A 24,848-nucleotide genomic window follows, 5' to 3' on the forward strand; every position below is an offset into this window, starting at 1 on the left:
CCCTGGTTGGACGTAGCGCGTGGAAGGAACACGTTATTCCAACCAGTTCCCTTCCCCTCCATCAGGCGCCCCGGCTGACCAGGGGGAGGCGGTATAGTGACCAAGATTACTGCATGTTTTTGTGAGGGTACCTACCCTAGGAGACACGGGGAGAACATGCAAACTCCACACAGAAAGGCCCTTTCGCCAACCCCACCTAGGGTATGGGCACTGATGACGCGGAGGAGAGGACACGCCCCCAGCACCCACAGCGTCCCCTGCGGGAATCGAACCCAGGATTGTGAGGCGACAGCGCTACCGACTGCGCCACTGTGCCCCTCTTTTTTTTCATTTATTTTATTTAATTATTTTATTGTATTGAATTCTTTCGAGCTTTTGAGTTATTTCCAAAACAAACATTAAAAATAAATGAAAAAAGTAATTGGAAATAGAAGGACAATATCAGTCACCAGAACCAAGGACGGGTGTTTTTGATGAATCTATCATGCTTAAAATGGAGTTTGAAGTTACAATTGGTTTGTATAGGAAGGGGGCGTGTCTGATAAAATGAATATCAAATATCTAAAGTAAATACTGAATCAAGCAACTTAAAAACTGTTTGGGAGGCTCACAAAAGTTTCAGTAGACAATAAAATGACCCAAAAATGTTTGGAAAGTGAAATATCCCTTTAAATACAACATAGCTATAGAAGTAAAGGTCGTACCTGCTTGTCTATCTTGCGCTGCAGCTGCATGATCTTGTTCTCCATTCCCACGTTGAGCGTCTTGAAGTGTTCCACGGAGCGAGCCTCCACCTTGAGCCTCTTCAGCTCCCGTAGGGCTCTCCAGCGCCTCACGCAGGACTGCAGCAGAACCACAGACCCCACGTAGCGGCCGCAACGCCGCCGGGCCAGCCAGCCTCTAACGTACCTCTGGATGACCACCGCCTTGTTCTCGTACAACAGCTGGACACAACGTATTAGGGACGGGACGATAATCGTTATTATCGTTTATCATGATTAAAAAAAAAACGCTCACAAAAATCGTAACGTTGAGATTTTAATTTATGGTGAAATTGTCCTCCTACAGTAGAATGAATGATCTTTTGTTGGGCTGCAAATTCAGTATAACTTAAACCCTCTATACTTGATAAAACGGAACTGTAAAGACTCAAGAGCCTGTTTGGTACGCTCTTATCTCACTCTACACAAATCTATTTGCCAAAAATAGCGGCTCTACAAACTCTGTGAGCTTGTAGAGCCGCTATTTTTGGCGGATAGATTGTCCCCAGAATAGGGATGATGGGGGTTCAAGAGGCATAACATTTAGCCATTTAAAGTTTTAAGCATATTTTGATTATCGCGATACTATCGTTAATCGCAATTATTTGTAATAATAATAATAATAATAATAACAATAACCTTATAGTAGTGTTGTCTCACTCTATTAATAATAATAATAATAATAATAATAATACCTTATAGTTGTGTTGTCTGACTCTATTAATAACAATAACAATAATCATAATAATCATAATAATCATAATAATAATAATAATAATAATGATAATAATAATAACATTATAGTAGTGTTGTCTGACTCTATTGATAACAATAATAATAATAATAATAATAATAATAGTAATATTAATAATAACCTTATAGTAGTGTTGTTTAGCTCTGTAGGTGCGGAAGCAGCACTGGATGCTAATGGCAGCTGAGCGCTGTCTGCGATAGCGTTTCCGTGCCAACCACATACGAACCATCTGCTGGATGAGTACGGAGGCGTTGGTACGCCGCATAAACCGAGCCAAGCTGCAAAAGGAACAACAACACTTAACTGTTAGAGATGAATGAGCAAGTGAAAACATGCTTCCTTATTAATGTCACTGTAGTGCAGAATGAGTAAGGGAAAACATGCTTCCTTATTAATGTCATTCTAGTGTAGAATGAATAAGGGAAAACATGCTTCCTTATTAATATCATTCTAGTGTAGAATGAGTAAGGGAAAACATGCTTCCTTATTAATGTCATTCTAGTGTAGAATGAGTAAGGGAAAACATGCTTCCTTATTAATGTCACCGTAGTGTAGAATGAGTAAGGGAAAACATACGCTCCCTTATTAACTCTTTTACTGCCAAAGACGACTTCTACGACTTTTTCGTTTTCAGTGGTTTTCCAACAGATGGCACTGTTCTCTAACTAACCCATTAATGTCTTCTAAATCCTAACTGTTTTTAGTTTTTTTTAAGGGGACCCCAAAATGTATATGTATTTGGCCAAGGACTCCCATCTCAAAATATGTTGTTCCAGGGACTCCCCCAGAAGCAAAGATTTGAGTTACAAATGTTCGCTTGAAAATATAATTGAAAGATTTGCACAAATCTTCACGATTTCTCAAAAATAACAGATCTACAAGCTGCTGCGCTATGAGCTTGTAGATCTGCTATTTTTGAATAGCCAAAGTGTAAAATAATGAATTTAGCTCAAATCTAAAAATGACACAGATGCTTCCCCGGGTCTTAATGGGCTAACACACGAGTGACCATTTTCATCCTCCAGTCACACAGATCCAGGAGATCACGTGGGGAATCGTCTGTATCTTTTTTTCTATGACATTACCATCTGGCCTGGTGACCTCTCACGTATCTCTGGACGGTGACCGCTGCCCTCCTCATCCTCAGGTACTTCTTGCGGTCCAGCCAGCAGCGGATGGTCTTCTGGATGCGGACGCAGGCGGCGCGCAGAGCGTCAGAACGCAGCTTCTCCAGATAGGCCACCTGGCCCGCCCGGAAGAAGATCTTATTCTTACCAAACTGGTACTTCTCCTCATCCTGGGGACACGGACAGCGATAGGAGTGGCAACACTTAATGGGACTTCATTGATTTCTAGATAGCATGTTATGTAGACATAATGCCAAGTTCATTTGTAGATCTGGCATCCTATAGTGTGTATAGTTTATTATAGATTATTTTGATATTCTACCGTTTAGATTAGATTAGATTAGATGTCTTTATTATCCACAAGAGAAAATAGCTTTGCTCGGGTCAATGCATACATTCAAGACAAGTGTGTGTGTGTGTGTGTGTGTGTGTATGTATATATATATATATATATATATATATATATATATATATATATATATATATATATATATATATATATATATATGTGTGTGTGTGTGTGTGTGTGTGTGTGTGTGTGTGTGTGTGTGTGTGTGTGTGTGTGTGTGTGTGTGTGTGTGTGTGTGTGTGTGTGTGTGTGTGTGTGTGTGTGTGTGTGTGTGTGTGTGTGTGTGTGTGTGTGTGTGTGTGTGTGTGTGTGTGTGTGTGTGTGTGTGTGTGTGTGAGAGTCCATGGAGTGATTAGCACAGAGTCTAGCTCATCCAGCTGCCTGTGTGTGCGTGTGCGTGTGTGTGTGTGTGTGTGTATGGGGGGGAGGGGGGGGGGGGGCATTAGCAAGCAAGTCCAGTTGGACCAGGTGAGGTGGATCAGGTGTTAGGGGGTTTGTCTTTAATAAGGAGCCTAATGGCAGAGGGGATGAAACTGCCCTTTGCCTTCCTGAATAGAGAGGCACCATATCTCCTAGCCGAGGGCAGGACCTGAACGCAGGTGCTGAGGTTAAGACTGATGGACTGAGGTTCTTGGTTTACCTATGATCCTATATTACTATTTATATGCATTTAATGTATTACCTTGTGTTGTCCTTGCTTACTGTAAATCGTTTTGGATTAAGGGCGTCTGCTAATTGCCTAAATTGTCAATTTTATAAAAAAGAAAACTGATAATCGATTTCAATATCAATTAATTGTGGGAACATTTTGAAAATCTTGTAAAAATAGCAAAAAACAGCAGATCTACAAGCTTACAACATGTTGTGATGACGTGTTGTGAGCTTGTAGATCTGCTGTTTTTGCTATTTTTGTGCGACTGTTGTACGCACGCACGCACACCCACACGCACACACACACATATACATATACATATACATATATATATATATCACAGGGAAATTGGCATTCCAGGGAAATTGAAAAAGGAGCGCTCGCTTTTAGGCGCAGGGCTTCGGTGCGAGGCAGGGCTTTTCGAGACAGGTTTTTTTACGCGAGGAGGAGGAGGCGCGAGGCGGGGCTTTGATACGAGGCGGCGCGAGGAGGAGGAGGAGGCGCGAGGCGGGGCTCTGATACGAGGCGGCGCGAGGAGGAGGAGGCGCGAAGCGGGGCTTTGATACGAGGCGGCGCGAGGAGGAGGAGGAGGCACGAGGCGGGGCCTTGCATGCACATGCACACGCACACACGCATGTGCGTGCGTGTGGCTTGCATTCATTGCCCTCTAGTGTTGGTTCTACAGACTTGCCTGGGTGGGTGGTAAAAACAAGCGCTCCTTTTTCAATTTCCCTGGAATGCCAATTTCCCTGTAACATATATACTATATGCGCCCTCTGCAATCTGATCTATAGTCATAACAGAGATCTCACCTTCAAGCAGTTTGCCAGCACGTTCCTGCAGGTCTGCTTCCTGTCTGGGAGAACGTCCTTCCATTTCACCAACACCCTGTACCGGTTGAAGAACTCCTGATAGGTCCATCTGGAAGGAAAGAAAAATAGTTTTAGTGCAAATATCACTGCGTAGATATTAGTCTGGAATCTCTGTGTGGAACTTGCATTTTCGAGGGGAAAATAAAAAAAATGCCTCTGGTGATAAACCCACCGCATATCTGTATACTGGGCTCTGATTGGTCCCTCACAACTTCAGAGGGAGAGAAATAAAATCTCTATTGAGAGGGGCCAGACCTAATCTGCCAAGGGCATTTTTTTTTTGTTGCAATGGCAGATTCGTCTGGAACCAGGCTAGGATAGTTCACCCCCAAAATGACTTTTTTTCTATTGTTTAGTCACCCCATGGAGACTTGAATTCCTGGATATTTTTTATTTTTTGTCTCATTCCAAAGACAATAATTTGATGACCGGCAGCGGTTCCGGTAGGAGACACAAAGAGTCTCCTTTGTGTCTCCTACCGGAACCGCTGCCTACCGGTCCGCTGGTCATCAAATTATTGGCTTAGGAATCTAAGCGGTTCTGGGTGGTTCTAAGTGTTGATGGTGGGTACATGGTTCTAGGTGGTTCTAAGTGGTGTTAACATGGTTCTAAGTGTTGTTGGTGGATACATGGTTCAAGGTGGTTCTAAGTGGTGTTAACATGGTTCTAAGTGGTTCTAAGTGTGGTACCTGGAAGGGAAGCCAGCTGCAGAGATGCGTATGGTCTCCAGGATGCCACAGGCTCTGAGCTGCTGCACCACTCTAACTGGATTCAATCTGGAACACCACAACACAACACACCATTACACACCATAACACACCTGTTATCAATGTACTGTCCTTTTAAGTGAAAGGAAAGAACACATTTTCTTTTTACTAGGGTGGTCACCCTAGTAACCGCTAGGGTGCTCACCGTAGTAACCGCTAGGGTGGTCACCCTACTAACCGCTAGGGTGGTCACCCTACTAACCGCTAGGGTGGTCACCCTACTAACCGCTAGGTGGTCACCCTAGCGGTTATTAGGGTTATTAGGGTGACCACCCCAGCGGACCACCCCAGCGGTCACTAGGGTGCTCACCCTAGCGGTCACTAGGGTGAGCACCCTAGCGGTCACAGAAGCAGAGAGATGAGGTGAACATAGACTCACATGAAGGGTTAGGGTTAGGGTAGAAGCAGAGATGAGGCGAACATAGACTCACATGAAGGGTTAGAGTTAGGTTAGAAGTAGTCTCGCGTGGCCAGACTGTTGCCTCCCACAATTTTCTAATGTTTCCGGTCATACAGTCTGGGACTCGGAAGCTCTGATCATGATTAGAATATAAACCGGATGTGAAGCCTCCTCCCCACTTCCGTTTCGTCTTTACAGTCTCGCAAATGTATCCTAGTATTAATACAAATCATCTAAGTATATTTAGCTTGCTAATGGAAATGGAAATAAAATAATAAAATGTAAAGATATTTTAAAATATATTTTCGTGAACGGAAGTGCCAGCTTCCTCTCTCGGATTTCGGGACTGGAAAAGTTACTATATTACTTGTTTAAAAAGTAATGTAGTTACTTTACTTATTACTCCCTGCCAAAAGTAATTAGTTACATATTACTTAAGTTACTTTTTTTTTCTCGCCCCCAGTAATTGCATCCCTTCTCCCCAAAAGTCTGACTTTGCATTTTCAACATTAGCAGTTTTTTTTCTCTTTTCTGCAGCCTACATTGTAAAATCCTCATTGTTGATTTAACTCTGAAAAGTGTTCTGTACACATGACAGGTCCATTTGGTTCCATTTGTACACTCATTTTAATTATATTAACACTAAGACTTTTACTGTGTATGAATTCATAACTTACAGACTAAATGAAAACCATTTGACTATGAATTGAATACTAAGGCCCTCAATGGAAACAAGACCGCAAGGACTTTTTTGGAAGTATTTTAAATGTATTTAATGTATTTTTTTGAACAACTTCTGTTGTTTATTAAAGCTCCAAACAGTGCTAGGCCAATAAGGCTACATGTGCCAGTGCATTTCAATTCCAAAAATATAGAAAAACTAACATTTCTATATCACTGACTGGCCATCAAAACTGAAAGCATCAAGAGGACTCAGTCAGGAGCTCAGGACACAAAACACATTCAAACTGAAAATAATCAAATCAAAAGTGTGTGCATACAGCAGCAACCAGTTAAACAACAAAACCTCTTCATAAACTGCTATATTTCTTTGTAAACAAAATGTATTCTAATAAAATACAAAAATAAAAAGGCTCCCATAGCAACACATATCATCGTGGGTTTCTGACAGAATGTAGGAGAAAATGCAAGTTAAAAAAAAATCTATCATTCTGTATGACTGCTGAAAATTTCAAAGAAAGTCAAAAGTGTGCTAACAGCCTACAGCTAGGCCTATGTACTAGGCCTACAATTAATTGGGCATTGGACAATATGTTGGTGGACCCACTTACAGCCAGCCTCTCAAAAACCTTTTATCTAACAGCAACCAGTTAAACAACAAAACCTCTTCATAATATATATATATATATATATATATATATATATATATAATAGCCGACCTACAAGCTTACGGCGCGTCTTCATCGGTTAACAAGTCGCTTATAATAAGCAGACATGGCAACACTGTTTGATCCGGTTTAAGGCCCCTTGCTGATAATTCACACATAGACAAGTGCGCAACGTTTCCGTATCCGCTCTAGACCGGATCAGCAAGCAGCTGACCAAAAACAACACAGGATCAAATAAACACACTCAAACCCAGAGTACCACCAAGGCTCGTAAAAAAAAGTAATAAATTACTTTTTGAAAAAAAGTAAAGGTAATATTATTACTCAAAACATGAAAGTAATTAGTTACGTTACTAGTTACTGGGAAAAGGTAATAATATTACTTTAAGTTACATATTACTTTAGTTACTTTCCAACACTGTTCGGGAGTTGTAGTTTCAGACTCTATATAGCATTCAGAGATTGTGGAATAGTTGTCTGGCTACGCGAGACTAGGTTAGAAGCAGAGATGAGGCGAACATAGACTCACATGAAGGGATAGGGTTAGGGTAGAAGCAGAGAGATGAGGTGAATATAGACTCACATGAAGGCAGCTTTGTCATCGTTGGGTTTGATGCAGCGGATGTAGTGAGGAGTGGTGCTGTTCAGGATCTCCATCAGCATGTGGAGAGACTGCTTGAACTGGATGGAGATTGATTTGATTGAATACTTTATTAACAGTTTGCAAAAAAGTCACAGTGGCACAGATGAGTAAATCTTAATTTCCCATTAAGACCGGGAACGCATCTGTGTCACTTTTAGATTTATTTGGGCTATTCAAAAATAGCAGATATACAAGCTCATCAACCATCTACGAGCTTGTAGATCTGCAATTTTAGAAAAATCGTGAAAATGTGTGTGTGCAAATCTTTGAATGTATTTTTAAAGCAAACATTTGTAACTCAAATCTTTGCTTCTGAGGGATTCTACAAATGTCTTCTAAATCCTAAAGCCCCTTACACACCGGGGGCGAATTTTTCATGCGAATAATACGTTTTTTTTTAAAACCTTATAAAGTCAATGCAAGCTTACATGGAGCGAAAAAGCGAAAAGAAAAAGCGTCTTTTAATTATTCGGAACGAGTCCGAATTTTGCGTATATTCGCATATTCGCCGGTGTGTAATGATGACCTTAACAGTTGTTTTGAAAAAACGTTTGTTGCTATAATATCAGTGATTCTCAAACATTATTTTTTTTTTTTCTCAAAAATGTTCTCAAACTAATCTAGATCGACATCTGACGCCGATACAGCAGTAACGGGGGGAAAAAATTGTCTCTATAAGGACTGACAGATAGAGATCTCCATATATGGTCATATCAGTTGGATCACTGGTGCAACGTAGCTGTGAGGTGGATGTGCGATGCGAGGTCGCCGCTACGTCACGCTAGATGTTGAACTTCTAGTCATCACTATGGAGTGTTTGTTCAGTAACAGGGGTCTCTCTGTCTTACATGGAGACAGACATGTGTCCTCACCTGCAGTCCAACAGTCTTCTTATGGGCTCTCTGAGCGGGACCAGACCGAGACGCCTTGGATGGTGATGGTGATGATGATGATGATGATGATGGTGATGATGATGTTGATGATGGTGATGATGATAATAATGGTGAAGGAGTGCTGCTGGTCTTGGCCTGGTCCTCCAGAAGCACCAACAGGAAGTCCCACTACAACCATTGATTCACATGTTTATTTGTTATGCATGTACAAATGCATACATGGATTAACCCTTTAAGACCAGCCTGGCATTGGCCAGACTGATAACGTGGAACGGAACGTGAGAGTGAATCCACGTTATCAGTCTGGCCAATGCATCTGTGTCATTTTAACATTTATTTGGCTATTCAAAAATAGCAGATATACAAGCTATGAGCTTGTAGATCTGCTATTTATTTTTGATTGTTATTTTTTATTATTCTTTTATTATAGCCGATCACAGAGAATATTCCATGATTTTTCAAAGGTCAGTAAAATGGCTAGTTTTCGCTGGCAGTGGGGTGACACTATTACACTATTACTCTGGCAGTTAAAGAGTTAACATGAATCCAACACAACGCTACACAACGATAGTGATGTCAAACACATCTATGAAACATATGAACAAGTTTAATCAGCAACACAATGTTATAATATACAATATGCAGTGGGGGTCCCTGCTTCATCTCTCTCTCATCTATACAATATGTAGTGGGGGTCCCTGCTTCATCTCTCATCTATACAATATGTAGTGGGGGTCCCTGCTTCATCTCTCATCTATACAATATGTAGTGGGGGGTCCCTGCTTCATCTCTCATCTATACAATATGTAGTGGGGGTCCCTGCTTCATCTCTCATCTATACAATATGTAGTGGGGGGTCCCTGCTTCATCTCTCAGCTGAGGGGGTCCTTGGACTGGAAAATGTTGAAGACCCCTGTTCTATAGTAACCGTATCTATAATAGTTTTACCTGACGACATGTTTGTGAACATTCTACCCATGTCTGCTCGGAGTTATATATTATTAATATTATAGTTATAATTAATATTCACCTGGCTGGTCTTCAGCAGGTTGATGTGCTGCTCATTATATATATTATTAATTATATCATTACTATTAATATGTACCTGGCTGGTCTTCAGCAGGTTGATGTGCTCCTCGTTCACGGTGTCTTTGTTTTTATCTAGGAATCCATCACACTGGTACTCCACCTTACAGCATATCATTAACATAACATTAACATATCATTAACATATCATTAATACAATGGTACTCCACCTGACAGCATAGCATTAACATATCATCACATATCTTTGATCACATGATGTGCCTAATGTGTGGAGTCATACAGACTTCACACAGACACCCCCCCCTTCAAGTGAAATAGGTTGAGAATTAGAGATGTCCAATAATATCGCTCCCCCAATATTATCGGACGATATTAACATAAACATTTAATATAGCTAAATACCAGTATCGGTTTTCTGTCGTAGAATTAACACATTATGCCTCTTTTTTTTATATAAACCTAGGCATAACGTGTTAATTCCACAACAGGAGATATGTGAAGTTGTTACCTGTTAACACGAGAGTAGAAACAATGTAATCTAAATTAGAGCACCACAGTACAGTACAATAGGTTACCTTATCAGATGTAATTAGAGTAGAAACAATGTAATCTATCTAGAGCAGTAATCTATACCTTGTCAGCAAAGTGTTGTATGATGAAGGCTGTGTTGGACATCCTGGGTTTGTCAAAGTGAGCAGCGTTCTGCTTCAGCAGCGTGTTGTAGAGTTTCTGAGCCCAGGACACATCACTGCCTTTAGGCATCTGAGGAACAATCATTACATCATTCATTATAACCTTATCCTCATTTCCTCAGCCAACACAGCATGTTTAATATGTACATATCACCCTATCTATCCCATCACCTCAACCCATCCAGAATGCTGAATATGTACATATCACCCTATCTATCCCATCACCTCAACCCATCCAGAATGCTGAATATGTACATATCACCCTATCTATCATCACCTCAACCCATCCTGTGTCACACCTGGTCTTCCAACACCAACATGTTCACGTCTCCCCCATTTTGTATTCCCTTCACTTTTATTTCGTAGTTTTGCTATTATTTTCCCCCTCACTTTCCTTAAATGACGACGTCACCCATTGTTTTCCATATCTTCATATAATTGGTCCTCATTAATGCTCATAAGAAAGCATGTCTGTCTACTCACTCTGTGTCTCAGAGGAGGGCTGTGAACAGTACAGAAACCTGCCTACCAGTACTATCGGTAGGCGTGCAGGTTTCAAACGATCTTTTTTTGCATTTAAACAAATTTTCTCCCCAATGTAGTAGTGAGCTCAAACAGCTACTATAACATGCCACCCGAGCACCCAAGATTGACTATTAAGTGTAGAAGGTTTAAGTGGATAAATATTTTTTTTTTACTTAAATTTTTATCCCACAATTTTGTAACCCCTATTTTTTCACCCTAGTGCCAATGCCTAAGCGTGTAATCCTGGGCACTACCTTCCCTCTGCCAACCTAGGGAGGCCAGGGCCGAGCTCATGCCTGCCTGAGAGCCGTCTGACCTTCTTATCACCTGACAGGGGAGAGTTTCCCTGGTTGGACGTAGCGCGTGGAAGGAACACGTTATTCCAACCAGTTCCCTTCCCCTCCATCAGGCGCCCCGGCTGGCCAGGGGGAGGCAGTATAGTGACCAGGATTACTGCATGTTTTTTGTGAGGGTACCTACCCTAGGAGACACGGGGAGAACATGCAAACTCCACACAGAAAGGCCCTTTCGCCAACCCCACCTAGGGTGTGGGCACTGATGACGCGGAGGAGAGAACACGCCCCCAGCGCCCACAGCGTCCCCTGCGGGAATCGAACCCAGGACCTTCTAGCTGTGAGGCGACAGCGCTACCGACTGCGCCACCGTGCCCCGGTTTAAGTGGATAAATAAAGTTGTTACTTACTTTACACTCCTCATCCAGCAGGTCCAGGATTCCCATCCGGTCTTCTATCAGACCGATACACAGCTGGTTGTCATAGAAATCTATCAATGTCCAGTTAATGTTCTCTGACATGTACTCCTCCTGCTCCAGCTTGAACACGTGCTGTAGTACACAACAACACACACAACAACAACACAACACATTAATGTCCAGTACTCCTCCTGTTCCAGCTTGAACACATGCTGCAGTACACAACACAACAACACACACAGCACAACACAACAACACACAACACAATACAACAACACAATCTATTAATGTCCAGTACTCCTCCTGCTCCAGCTTGAACACCTGCTGTAGTACCTCTTATCTCCATATTCTAACTTTGTGTTTTTTTTCGTAGATTATCACCCTACTTGATCACACTGCAGCGTCACACAAAAGTATCAAAATAGCAGATCTGCTACTTTTGCTATTTTTTTGTTTGAATCCTGAAAAGTAACATATTTAGACATATGCTATTATACTTCATTAACCACTTAAACCCTACACTTCAGTATATGGGGAATCAACCATTTTTATTTCTATTAAATTTATGACCAATTCAAGGAAACGGTCATCATCACAACAGTTTAACTGAATGCATCCTTGGAGTATTCACCCCATGTCATGTGACCTTAATAGACACTTAGCATAAGTACAAACTATTAGGCTTTAAAATGAACAAACAGGGTCTGATTTTCAGGTTCACACCGGAGCGGTAGTAACAGACTTTGACCACTTGGGGTCGCACTTTGTCCTTGTGGTTTTCCCCTCCATTATTCAGTGTTTATAAGATTTCAGCTCATTTAAAAATCATCAAACATGATCTCCTTGTTACCGGGCAGACTCAGACTTCCCTTCTCTGATCTTTGTCTGCGTTTTAAGTGTAGCAGGCACAATCTGCTGTACTACTACGACCTGTAAGGGTCCATTTGGTTCCATTTGTACACTCTCAGAGTTACAGACCTGTAAGGGTCCATTTGGTTCCATTTGTACACTCTCAGAGTTACAGACCTGTAAGGGTCCATTTGGTTCCATGTGTACACTCTCAGAGTTACAGACCTGTAAGGGTCCATTTGGTTCTGTGTTTTCTCAAAATAATAATAATATTTATTTAGATTTTTTTGGGGGAAATTAAAACATTTAAATAAAATACAAATATTCAATAAAATAAATGAAAAAACAGAAGGACAATATCAGTCACCAGAACCAAGGACTGGTGTTTTAGATGAATCTAACATGATCAAAATGGAGTTTGAAATTACAATGGGTTTGTATAGGAAGGGGGCGTGTCTGATTAAAATGAATATCAAATATCTAAATACTGAATCAAGCAACTTAAAAACTGTCTGGATTGAAACACAAAAAGCCTGAGTAGACGATAAAATGACGCCAAACATGTTGGAAAGTGAAATATCCCTTTAAACTGGTACGGCGGACCGGGTAAACCGGGAAATCCACCTAAAAGTCTCCAAGCTATTTGAGTCTGTACTCGTTTATTCTGAGTTCCTCTGTCAGGTTATGGGTGTAACGCTTTCTGTCCTTTAATACACATTATGTCTGTTTACAATGCAGATACACTGTACTAGGTACTGAATCTAACTCAAGAGGTTGGTTGTCAAACATACTCGTCACAGGTCACCCCTGTATATAACTTTACATATAACCCCCTGCAATTATCATATTCAAAGGTTTGCGCAAATTTTAACGATTTTTCCAAAAAGAAATATATATTTTTGAATAGCCAAAGTATAAAAGGTTAAAGTGGATACAATTATTGTGATGCTATATTAACACATTTTGCTGGGGACCCCCTGGAACTCCCCCAAGGACCCCTGGGGTTCCCGGACCCCACTTTGAGAACCAACGGTATAGAGGGTCTATGAGTGATGAATTCCAAATATGATGTATTGTGCAGCACTCCTGGCCTTGCCACACAGCACCCTAGGGTGCCCCAGCACCCTGGTCTAACTGTTTGATATAAAAGCCCATCATGAATACTGAACCTGGTTGAACTGCTGTTGGAGCTTCTCGTTAGCATAGTTGATGCAAAACTGTTCAAAGCTGTTGATGTCGAAAGTTTCAAACCTGAGGGAAAGGGGGAAAAGGGAAAGACACATGAGACTAAAGAGTGACCACTAGTGGACACTAGTGGACAGTGACATCAGTGTGGAACATAAAAGGCAAGTCAAATAAACTCACCAAAGGGTGCAACAGTTAATGGAACTAATACATTTTATCAATTATAAAAACAATTATAATAAGAGATTTTAATAAAAACTAATTGGGGGGCCGTGACGTCCCAGGTTTGTGCGGTTTCCCCCGTATTGCCCGTTCACATAGAGACGCGAGGCGCAGCGTTTTCAACGTTTTCCTCTCTGGAAGGAGGTTTCACTTTTTTTGCACTTTCAACCCCCGAAAATGCCGTTGCCGTCTAAACGGACACAACGGCACATCTGATATTTGATTTTGCCGTTTTCTCTACAGACCGTTCTCTACAGACTGATATCTTTAATCCATGCCACCCTCCACTCACCCATAAATGTCCAGATGCCACCCTCCACTCACCCATAAATGTCCAGATGCCACCCTCCACTCACCCATAAATATCCAGATGCCACCCTCACTCACCCATAAATGTCCAGATGCCACCCTCCACTCACCCATAAATGTCCAAATGCCACCCTCCACTCACCCATAAATGTCCAGATGCCACCCTCCACTCACCCATAAATATCCAGATGCCACCCTCACTCACCCATAAATGTCCAGATGCCACCCTCCACTCACCCATAAATGTCCAGATGCCACCCTCCACTCACCCATAAATGTCCAGATGCCACCCTCTACTCACCCATAAATGTCCAGATGCCACCCTCCACTCACCCATAAATGTCCAGATGCCACCCTCTACTCACCCATAAATGTCCAGATGCCACCCTCCACTCACCCATAAATGTCCAAATGCCACCCTCTACTCACCCATAAATGTCCAGATGCCACCCTCCACTCACCCATAAATGTCCAGATGCCACCCTCCACTCACCCATAAATGTCCAGATGCCACCCTCTACTCACCCATAAATGTCCAGATGCCACCCTCCACTCACCCATAAATGTCCAGATGCCACCCTCTACTCACCCATAAATGTCCAGATGCCACCCTCCACTCACCCATAAATGTCCAGATGCCACCCTCCACTCACCCATAAATATCCAGATGCCACCCTCACTCACCCATAAATGTCCAGATGCCACCCTCCACTCACCCATAAATGTCCAGATGCCACCCTCCACTCACCCATAAATGTCCAGATGCCACCCTCTACTCACACATAAATGTCCAGATGCCACCCTCCACTCACCCATAAATGTCCAAATGCCACCCTCTACTCACCCATAAATGTCCAGATGCCACCCTCCACTCACCCATAAATGTCCAGATGCCACCCTCCACTCACCCATAAATGTCCAGATGCCACCCTCCACTCACCCATAAATGTCCAGATGCCACCCTCTACTCACACATAAATGTCCAGATGCCACCCTCCACTCACCCATAAATGTCCAGATGCCACCCTCTACTCACCCATAAATGTCCAGATGCCACCCTCCACTCACCCATAAATGTCCAAATGCCACCCTCTACTCACCCATAAATGTCCAGATGCCACCCTCCACTCACCCATAAATGTCCAGATGCCACCCTCCACTCACCCATAAATGTCCAGATGCCACCCTCTACTCACCCATAAATGTCCAGATGCCACCCTCCACTCACCCATAAATGTCCAGATGCCACCCTCTACTCACCCATAAATGTCCAGATGCCACCCTCCACTCACCCATAAATGTCCAAATGCCACCCTCTACTCACCCATAAATGTCCAGATGCCACCCTCCACTCACCCATAAATGTCCAGATGCCACCCTCCACTCACCCATAAATGTCCAGATGCCACCCTCTACTCACCCATAAATGTCCAGATGCCACCCTCTACTCACCCATAAATGTCCAGATGCCACCCTCCACTCACCCATAAATGTCCAGATGCCACCCTCTACTCACCCATAAATGTCCAGATGCCACCCTCCACTCACCCATAAATGTCCAAATGCCACCCTCTACTCACCCATAAATGTCCAGATGCCACCCTCTACTCACCCATAAATGTTCAGGATGCCACCCTGCACTAGTGTTTTGAATACAATTCCATTTACTTTTAGTCATATTTTAGTCACCTGAAATGTTTTAGTTTATGTCTAGTTTTAGTCGACTAAATATCATAAGATTATAGTCGACTAAATCTACAGTTGATTTAGTAGACTAAAATGTATTTTGGCGGTGCCTTGATGGCGTCGTAATGGCTGATTTTACACTTGGTTGCATGCTAAAAATAGCAGATCTACAAGCTCACAACGCGTTGTGCTGCGACGCGTTGTGAGCTTGTAGATCTGCTATTCTCAGAGCGCAACACCTGATTACAGCCAAACATAAAATGACATGATATTTTAGTTCAACTGGATCTCTTCTCCACTAGTCTTAGTTCTACTGGATCTCTTCTCCACTAGTCTTAGTTCTACTGGATCTCTTCTCCACTAGTCTTAGTTCTACTGGATCTCTTCTCCACTAGTCTTAGTTCAACTGGATCTCTTCTCCACTAGTCTTAGTTCTACTGGATCTCTTCTCCACTAGTCTTAGTTCTACTGGATCTCTTCTCCACTAGTCTTAGTTCAACTGGATCTCTTCTCCACTAGTCTTAGTTCTACTGGATCTCTTCTCCACTAGTCTTAGTTCTACTGGATCTCTTCTCCACTAGTCTTAGTTCAACTGGATCTCTTCTCCACTAGTCTTAGTTCTACTGGATCTCTTCTCCACTAGTCTTAGTTCTACTGGATCTCTTCTCCACTAGTCCCTCACTAACATTTTTGTCTAGTTTTTATTTGTTGACGAAATTGACGATATATTTAGTCTTACTTTTAGTCATCATAGCTTAGTTTTATTTAGTTTTTGTCCGTGAAAAAAAGGTAGTCGACAGACATTTTTCATCATAGTTTTAGTCTACGAAATCAACCCCACCCTCCACTCACCCATAAATGTCCAGGATGCCGATGAAGGAGTGTGTCTTGGCGTTGGCCATCAGGGCGTGGTTCACCCGGTCCACCACCAGGCTGAACAGTCTGGAGTAGAGCGCCTTGGCCAGAGCGTCGCGGCCGGCCACCGCGTCCGCTCTGGACACCGGCTTCACGTACGTCTCCGTGGCCGTCTGCAGCTTCCTGTGACACAGCCAGTGGGACATGTCCCCCCGGGGGACCCCCGTCAGCTCACTGAACACCGTCAGGTGGTCGTCCTCTGTCTGGAGGAGACAACAATAAAACCATCAGGTCAAAGGTCATAGAACACCGTCAGGTCAAAGGTCACAGAACACCGTCAGGTGGATGTCCTCTGGAGGAGACAACAATCAAGAATCATCTTTATTGTCACATTACTGGTTTACAGATGTAAATAAGTGGGTGAAAGTTTTTGCACAAACAAATTTTTCTGTAACTTTGAAAAATAATGGAATATTCTTACACGCACAGGGGGTCTCGTAGAATCCGAAAAAAATGTCCATACCATTGTTATGGCCAGCTGAATAGGGCTTGTTTTCACCAAAAACAACAGAAATCAGAGAAAAGGGGACTTTTATAAATCCTATTCACCTGTTTCCTAGGCTGTGTGTTTTCCACTTCCTGTCGATTTGATCCAATGAAATCCAATGAAACTGGTCAGATGACCAATGGTATCCAATGAAATCGACAGGAAGTGGAAAACACACAGCCTAAGAAAACTCAAAATCTCGTCATTCTCGTCAATGGTGGCAGAATCTGATGAGAAAGCTCATCGGTGGCATGTAAAGAGTTATTGACCCTTAATTAGGGCTGGGAAATATATGGATACGTTGCCCATGTACAATTTGTCGTCACTGTCAGGTAGAAACCTTGCATGTCCAAAACCTTCACTTTTCAGGAAATGGGGAAAAGAACCCTGTGTTCCTTTGGATCCAATGTAGTTTTTATTTAGTCACAATCTCTTGTCCCCAACTGCCTCATAGCATTGCCATGATGATCTGGAATATCAGAGCTGCTTGTATACATGTGTTGTAAATACCTTGTTCTTTCTTTCCATCTTTATATCTATACCTTTCCTGAAAAATGTCTCTAATGTGTGTGTGCCCACTTCACTACAGACATAGTGAAGTGGTCCTTACAGAGATGCTGCTCTTGTCAGCCGACTGCTCCACAACCTCCACGTTGCTCAGATGGAGAACGGCTGCCAGGGTCTGGAACAGAGCCATCTGGTCCACAACACTGATTCCTGACATAAAGAAGAAAAAAAAAAGATTGGACTTTAGTATCAATATTGTAGATGGTATATTGTAAATATGTATCTGATGTGTCCTATGTGGGTCAGGTGTGTTACAAGTGACATGTGTTTTAATAATAATATCAATCAATGAATCAATCAATATGTAGCCTACCTAACAGTGATAAAGCGTTCCTGGTCTCCAGCAGCTGTTTAGCATCGTCCACTCCGTCTATGACACAGCTCTGACCCTGGTTGGTGCACAGGAAGGCCTCAGCACCACCTGGAGATTATCAATCATAGAAAACAACCCGAACATATTAATCATAAATATACAGTAGTCCAATCTGACGCCCTGTCTTGTGTCTCATGTGTCTCTCCTCTCACTGCACCTGGTTTCTCTCTCTCTTGACCAGTGGTTCTCAAACTTTAAAAAGTACCCCCCCCCATTAATTCTGTGTACAAAAGGAACCAAATGGACCCGTTAACCATTTGGTTCCATGTGTACACTCTCAGAGTTACAGACCTGTAAGGGTCCATTTAGATAGAACCCTCTCAAGGAACCCTGAGAGTGCCTGGACCACACTTTGAGAACCACTCTACACTCTGATCATATGAAATCAATTAATCTGATAAAACACAACAAATTCACATTTTACAATGTGAGAATTTACAGTTCATAGACATAAAGGCTTTCAGCAGGTTGTGTTATTGTGTGTGCAATGTGATTAGTGAACAATTAGTAACTAAAACAATATTAGAAACATTCTGAGGGCATTCAGTTGAGCTGAGCCCTCAGCAGGGGTGATGTTAATGTAGGGAGGAATGTCGAGGGTCACATACTCAACCGGAAGGCCTTGAACTCAGGCAGATGTGAGGAGGCACACAGCTGGTAGAAGATGTGGTAGTTACGCTCTCTGTTGGCCTGAAACCAGAGAGAAGTAATGGGTCTGAGATGGACTCAGCGTTTAGGAACCTCTACGGTCATAAATGCTATCAGCAGAGAGTTGACCTTTGACCTACTGTAACCACATGTCAATCACACCGTGACACAGCAGATGCTAGCATACATTCCATTAAGTCACGTGACTCTCTGGCATGGAGGCATTCTGCTCACTTCAAAGATAAAGTCATCAGTGGAACTGAATGATCTCTGCAGCTCATTATACTATCTCTGTCAGGCACAAACCTTGGATCTCCATATGTTAACTGTTTATGTTTTTGGTAAATGTATGCCCTACCTGTAGTGAAAATAGCTCACAACGTGTCGCAAAACTTTGTGAGCTTGTAGATCTGCTATTTTTTTGTCAGGCAGAAACCAAATATCTCTGTTTTTGAACTTTTTTGTCAATTTGTTTTACAAATATTGAACCAATTGAGCTGTATTTGGGTAAAGTGATGATAATATAAGGACACATTCAAGTATCTGATAATGTATTAAGTCACCAACTTTGATGAGACAGTGTTGTGTTTTTTTTTTCCCCCTGAAATAATAATATTTTGGACATAGTTGGTTTCTGCCCGACAGCAGAGTATAAATATAAAAAAGTTGATCAAATAGATAATAATTGGAGTCAGGGTATGTGTGTAATATTTGTGACTTCATAGAACTCATGACCCAGGCACTGGACATGGTTCTATTGGGTCACATGGCTTCAACAAGCCTTTTAACATAAGCTACAGTAAAGTCACATCTTGTAAGACAAACATTATCTTCCAACCATGTTTCCTACTGACCGTTTATACAATTCTCTCTCAAAAAATAATAATATAGGAGCTCTACAAGCAAACAATGCTTTTCAGACTGGCAGCCCAAATGTGATGTGTGTCCCATCAAGATTATACAGATCTATCCAGATTGGATAGATCTGAATTGCAAAAAAGACAAAACAAAAAGCTCACATGGAATCAGATTTGAATCCCATTCCATGAAACCAATCTGCATTGGAAATGAGATTAGATTTAGATATTTTTTTTGCCAATTTCGAAAGATTGTGAAAATCTGACAAATCTTTTAAGTCTGATTTTTGTGTGTGTCCATCCGTCTGTGTACAGGTAATCTCCCTTCTCTAAAACACCCTGGACAACGCTCCACACGTCCTAGACTCTTCTCCCTTCTCTAAAACACCCTGGACAACGTTCCACAAGTCCTAGTCTCTTCTCTCTTCTCTAAAACACCCTGGACAACGCTCCACACGTCCTAGACTCTTCTCCCTTCCCTAAAACACCCTGGACAACGCTCCACACGTCCTAGACTCTTCTCCCTTCTCTAAAACACCCTGGACAACGTTCCACAAGTCCTAGTCTCTTCTCTCTTCTCTAAAACACCCTGGACAACGCTCCACACGTCCTAGACTCTTCTCCCTTCCCTAAAACACCCTGGACAACGCTCCACACGTCCTAGACTCCCTTCTCCCTTCCCTAAAACACCCTGGACAACGCTCCACACATCCTAGACTCTTCTCCCTTCCCTAAAACACCCTGGACAACGCTCCTCACGTCCTAGACTCTTCTCCCTTCTCTAAAATACCCTGGACAACGCTCCACACGTCCTAGACTCCCTTCTCCCTTCCCTAAAACACCCTGGACAACGCTCCACACGTCCTAGACTCTTCTGCCTTCCCTAAAACACCCTGGACAACGCTCCACACGTCCTAGACTCTTCTCCCTTCTCTGAAACACCCTGGAAAACGCTCCACACGTCCTAGACTCTTCTCTCTTCTCCCTTCTCTAAAACACCCTGGACAACGCTCCACACGTCCTAGACTCTTCTCCCTTCTCTAAAACACCCTGGACAACGCTCCACACGTCCTAGACTCTTCTCCCTTCTCTAAAACACCCTGGACAACGCTCCACACGTCCTAGACTCTTCTCTCTTCTCTAAAACCCCCTGGACAACGCTCCACACGTCCTAGACTCTTCTCCCTTCTCTAAAACACCCTGGACAACGCTCCACACGTCCTAGACTCTTCTCTCTTCTCTAAAACACCCTGGACAACGCTCCACACGTCCTAGAGTCAGACTCTTCTCTCTTCTCTAAAACACCCTGGACAACGCTCCACACGTCCTAGAGTCAGACTCTTCTCTCTTCTCTAAAACACCCCGGACAACACTCCACTCTGACCTGGAACACCACCCTGGACTTCTCCAGAAGGTACGTCCTCATGTTGGCTCCGATGATGTGGTGTTTCTTATCGAAGCCGATCTGGATGTATTTCCCAAACCTGCTGCTGTTGTCGTTCCTCGTGGTCTTGGCGTTCCCGATGGCCTACGGAGAGAGGAGGATTCTGGGTAAAACATTTGTTGTTTTCTTAAATGCCTGATTTATATATGGTTAGGGTTACGGTTAGGCAGTGGTGTAAAGTAAGTACATTCACTTAAGTACTGTACTTAAGTACAATTTTGAGGTATTTTTACTTTACCGGGTATTTCCAATACTTTTACTTCTACTCCACTACATCTCAGAGGCAATATTGTACTTTTATTCCACTACAATTATTTGAAAACTTTAGCTACTAGTTACTTTGAAGATTTGTATTATTATTACAAAACATTCATTAACCACTTCAGCCCTATATATATATATATATATATATATTTCGGCCATTTGAAAATAGCAGATTTTTTCCACCACTGCGGTTAGGGCATCGTGTCTCACACCGGAAAATAATTAACAGATTGGGTCCAATATTTAGTTCAGTGACCATGGATGGAGCTAGAGAATGGTTCAGAAGCTGTGTTCACGTTCACTCTTCCATTGGAATCAATAGACTCCAACCTGCTTCCGCTCTCCTAAAAAGCCGGGCGCCTACTTCACGCAGATACGGGAAGCAAACCGGACATGGTGGGTCTGTCTTTTAGTTTTTGTCTTGGACAGTATAGGACACATGTGTGTACGTTTCAAACGAATAAATCCATGGTCAAATAAACTATAAATAAACAACAAAATTAACACTGCACAGCGGTGTTAATTTTGTTGACTAAGACCAAGGGACAGGTACATTTTTAAAGAAGGGTACCCCTGGAGAAAATGTATGTGCCCTGATCTACAATGCCATGACCCTCCCTTGACTAAAAAAAAAAATCAATGGTCCTCCCCAAGTGATTAAAAAAAAAAGATTAACCCTCCCCGCCTAGGAGTGTCACGATATATTGTCCCACGATATAGCCTATCGTGACATTAAAATGTGACGATAGGTATTGTCATGATGTCATACTGTATCGTAATATATTTTTAATTATTTTTTTGATAAAGAAAAAAAACTTTTTTTTTTGCCGGTGAAAGTTATAGGAGTTCTTACTGTATGGTGTATGCTATGAAATGTAAGCTTATCATAATCACAGTTATTATTAATCATGTCTACCATATTCAAGGTATTTTGGAGAGAAATGTAACTTTCAGTTTAAAGCACTGCAGAGGGGAGGTGTTGACGCTCGTTAATGTGCCATGCATCAAAGCAATTATGCCTCTGCACTCTCAAATAGGCCTACATCTAATCTAAGATTGTTTACACGGTATTATACTGTATCTGGTATTACAGATTTTTTTGGAGCTGTTGGAAATAACTAGGCTGCACTTGGTTGGTGAAGTCCAGATGACAAAAATATGAGGTTTGTGGAATGTATAGTTATGCAGTGTTATATTATATTATCTTTGTTATATTAGTGTCTATCTGTCCTCTGAAACAATGGGTGTATAGTTAGGGAGAACTTCACTTCTCCCTTAAGCTTGCACAAATGTATTTATTTGTGTGTACAAAGCACTTTGTAATTGTTTTTTTAAAGTGCTTTATAAAGCTATTTTAAACTAAAGATGATGGCCAATGTTGATGATACATGAGAAAAGAACATTAATAATGTATCATATCGATATCATATGGCCAACATCATGTATCGTATCGTGAAATTACATCTCGACACCCCTAACCCCCCCCCCATCAAATACAACAACATGACATTTAAAACTGATTCTGTCCGATGTTTTGCTTTCCACATTGATTAGAACATTACTGTATACGTCTTGCTAAATGCACAGTGTAGTATCTGTAGTAGTGGTAGCAGAATGGATAGTGTTCTCAACTTACATGTGGGAAATCCATTGAATCCTGGTCAGATTGAAGATCTGAAGTTGAGTATGTGGTAACCAGTAGTTTTACAACATTTGTCACTCTGCCCTTTTAATTAGTGACTACACTGTTGCCTACATAAAACAAATTAGGCTATCAATTATGCAGGGCTGCCAACACTTCTGGATCCTGCAGGATCTCCTGACAATCTCCTGGATTTTTTCAGATTTTTTAAGATTCTGCCAGGTATCAGGGTGAAATAATACTATAATAATATAATATAAATAATAATAACCCTTTATTACACATATCCTGAACCCAAACCTGAAAATGGAAGAAATAGAAAAGACCACAACTTTTGAAGGACACAACCAGAGACAAATAAAACCCAAGGAATTGGAATGGTTATTATTAAGATTCAAGCACATCTTGACGCTTATTAGGCTACAGGACAAAAACAGCACCTAAAAAACTGAGCCGAAATGATCACATATATTTCAGTTTTTACTAAATACTTTCTCTTATCTACCTGCATTTTCTTAATCCTTGAAGTGTGTTTTTTTAAATTCTGCCATGATGTACCAGACTGAAATAATGTACCAGACTGAAATAATGTCCCACTGGTTCTTTTTTTTTTTTTTTTTATCCCAGGATCTTTGTAACCCATTTTTTTTTCACCCGGTGCCAATTTTCTAAGTGATCCTGGGCGCTACACCAGCCCTACACCAGCGCTACACCAGTCCCCCACAGCCTAGGGAGGCCAGGGCCGAGCTCATGCTTCCTTCAATGCATGAGAGCCAACTGACCTTCTTGTCACCTGACAGGGGGGAGTTTCCCCTGTAGGACGTAGCGCGTGGAAGGAACACGTTATTCCAACCAGTTCCCTTCCCCTCCATCAGGCGCCCCGGCTGTCATGGGGGAGGCGGTATAGCGACCAGGATTACTACATGTTTTTGTTAGGGTATTAACTACCCTAGGAGACACGGAGAGAACATGCAAACTCCACACAGAGTAGGCCCTTTCGCCAACCCCACCACAAACAAGCATTTGTGGAATGTCTTAGATTATTTTTTTGTTGTTTTTAAGCTGGAGGAGGCGGAGGAGGATTTCCCCCCGGGACGAAAAAAGGTCAAAAACTAAAATGTATGGAATGCCCTTCCACAGGTCTTGAGAGCTGCAGCCTCTGGACATTTTTAAGAACCACTTATGGAATGTCTTAGATTTGTTTGTGTGTGTTTTTGTTGTTTTTAATCATTTGAATGTTTCATGCTGTGTTTTTATTTCTGTTGTATGTCAAGCACTTTGTGAGTTCTCTCTGTGAGAAATGTTATATACTGTACAAATATAATGTACATACTTACTTACTTCACCACACCACACGTTCATAAGAGTTGTTGAACATGTTTCACCAGGCAGGTCATGTCATTTGTTAATGAGGTAATCAAACGTGCATTTTAAGCCTAGCCTGCTCTTAAACTAACAGTGTCTGCCTCCTGGACCAAACCTCGAAGATGGTTTCAACAGGAGAGCAGCCTGATAGTTGAAAGTTCTCTCTAGGTTGAGATTCTAGGAGCCACAAAGTAAGCCTTCATAGCCTACTAGGAATGCAGGGACGCACACGTGTGCACTCACAATCACACACACACGCAATCTTTAAATACACACTCCAAGGATTATGAGAAAATAGTTGTCAAGAAAACTATCAACAAGTATTTAGTAAAAAGACAAATAATAATCTGAACATTGTTGGCTCAGTTTTTATTTTGTTTTGCCCTAAAATAGAGTCAAGACTATTTAGTAAAAACAGAAATATATGATATGAACATTTTCAGCTCAGTTTTTTTGGTGCTGTTTTTGTCCTGTAGCCTATATGAATCTTAA

The 24,848-nt window shown here is 41.9% G+C and overlaps 1 protein-coding gene across 1 annotated transcript in view; it reads right to left on the reverse strand.

The window, feature by feature from the left end:
* Nucleotides 1-24,848, reverse strand: part of LOC308092403 (unconventional myosin-Va-like) — a 70,123-nt gene that overhangs the window by 28,952 nt on the left and 16,323 nt on the right. Inside the window, exons 6-21 of the mRNA XM_080438272.1 lie at nucleotides 21,026-21,169; nucleotides 18,745-18,826; nucleotides 18,077-18,184; nucleotides 17,807-17,913; nucleotides 16,647-16,912; nucleotides 13,562-13,643; nucleotides 11,535-11,675; nucleotides 10,248-10,376; nucleotides 9,673-9,756; nucleotides 8,547-8,735; nucleotides 7,615-7,712; nucleotides 5,205-5,291; nucleotides 4,456-4,564; nucleotides 2,601-2,812; nucleotides 1,637-1,793; nucleotides 705-944 (exon numbers count right to left, since the gene is read on the reverse strand). Of these exons, the coding sequence (XP_080294398.1) occupies nucleotides 705-944; nucleotides 1,637-1,793; nucleotides 2,601-2,812; nucleotides 4,456-4,564; nucleotides 5,205-5,291; nucleotides 7,615-7,712; nucleotides 8,547-8,735; nucleotides 9,673-9,756; nucleotides 10,248-10,376; nucleotides 11,535-11,675; nucleotides 13,562-13,643; nucleotides 16,647-16,912; nucleotides 17,807-17,913; nucleotides 18,077-18,184; nucleotides 18,745-18,826; nucleotides 21,026-21,169 (2,235 nt within the window). The remainder of the gene's footprint in view (nucleotides 1-704; nucleotides 945-1,636; nucleotides 1,794-2,600; nucleotides 2,813-4,455; nucleotides 4,565-5,204; nucleotides 5,292-7,614; nucleotides 7,713-8,546; nucleotides 8,736-9,672; nucleotides 9,757-10,247; nucleotides 10,377-11,534; nucleotides 11,676-13,561; nucleotides 13,644-16,646; nucleotides 16,913-17,806; nucleotides 17,914-18,076; nucleotides 18,185-18,744; nucleotides 18,827-21,025; nucleotides 21,170-24,848) is intronic.

Source organism: Gymnoscopelus braueri (genome assembly GCF_963280865.1).
Source record: "Gymnoscopelus braueri genome assembly, chromosome: 9".
NCBI lineage: Eukaryota > Metazoa > Chordata > Actinopteri > Myctophiformes > Myctophidae > Gymnoscopelus > Gymnoscopelus braueri.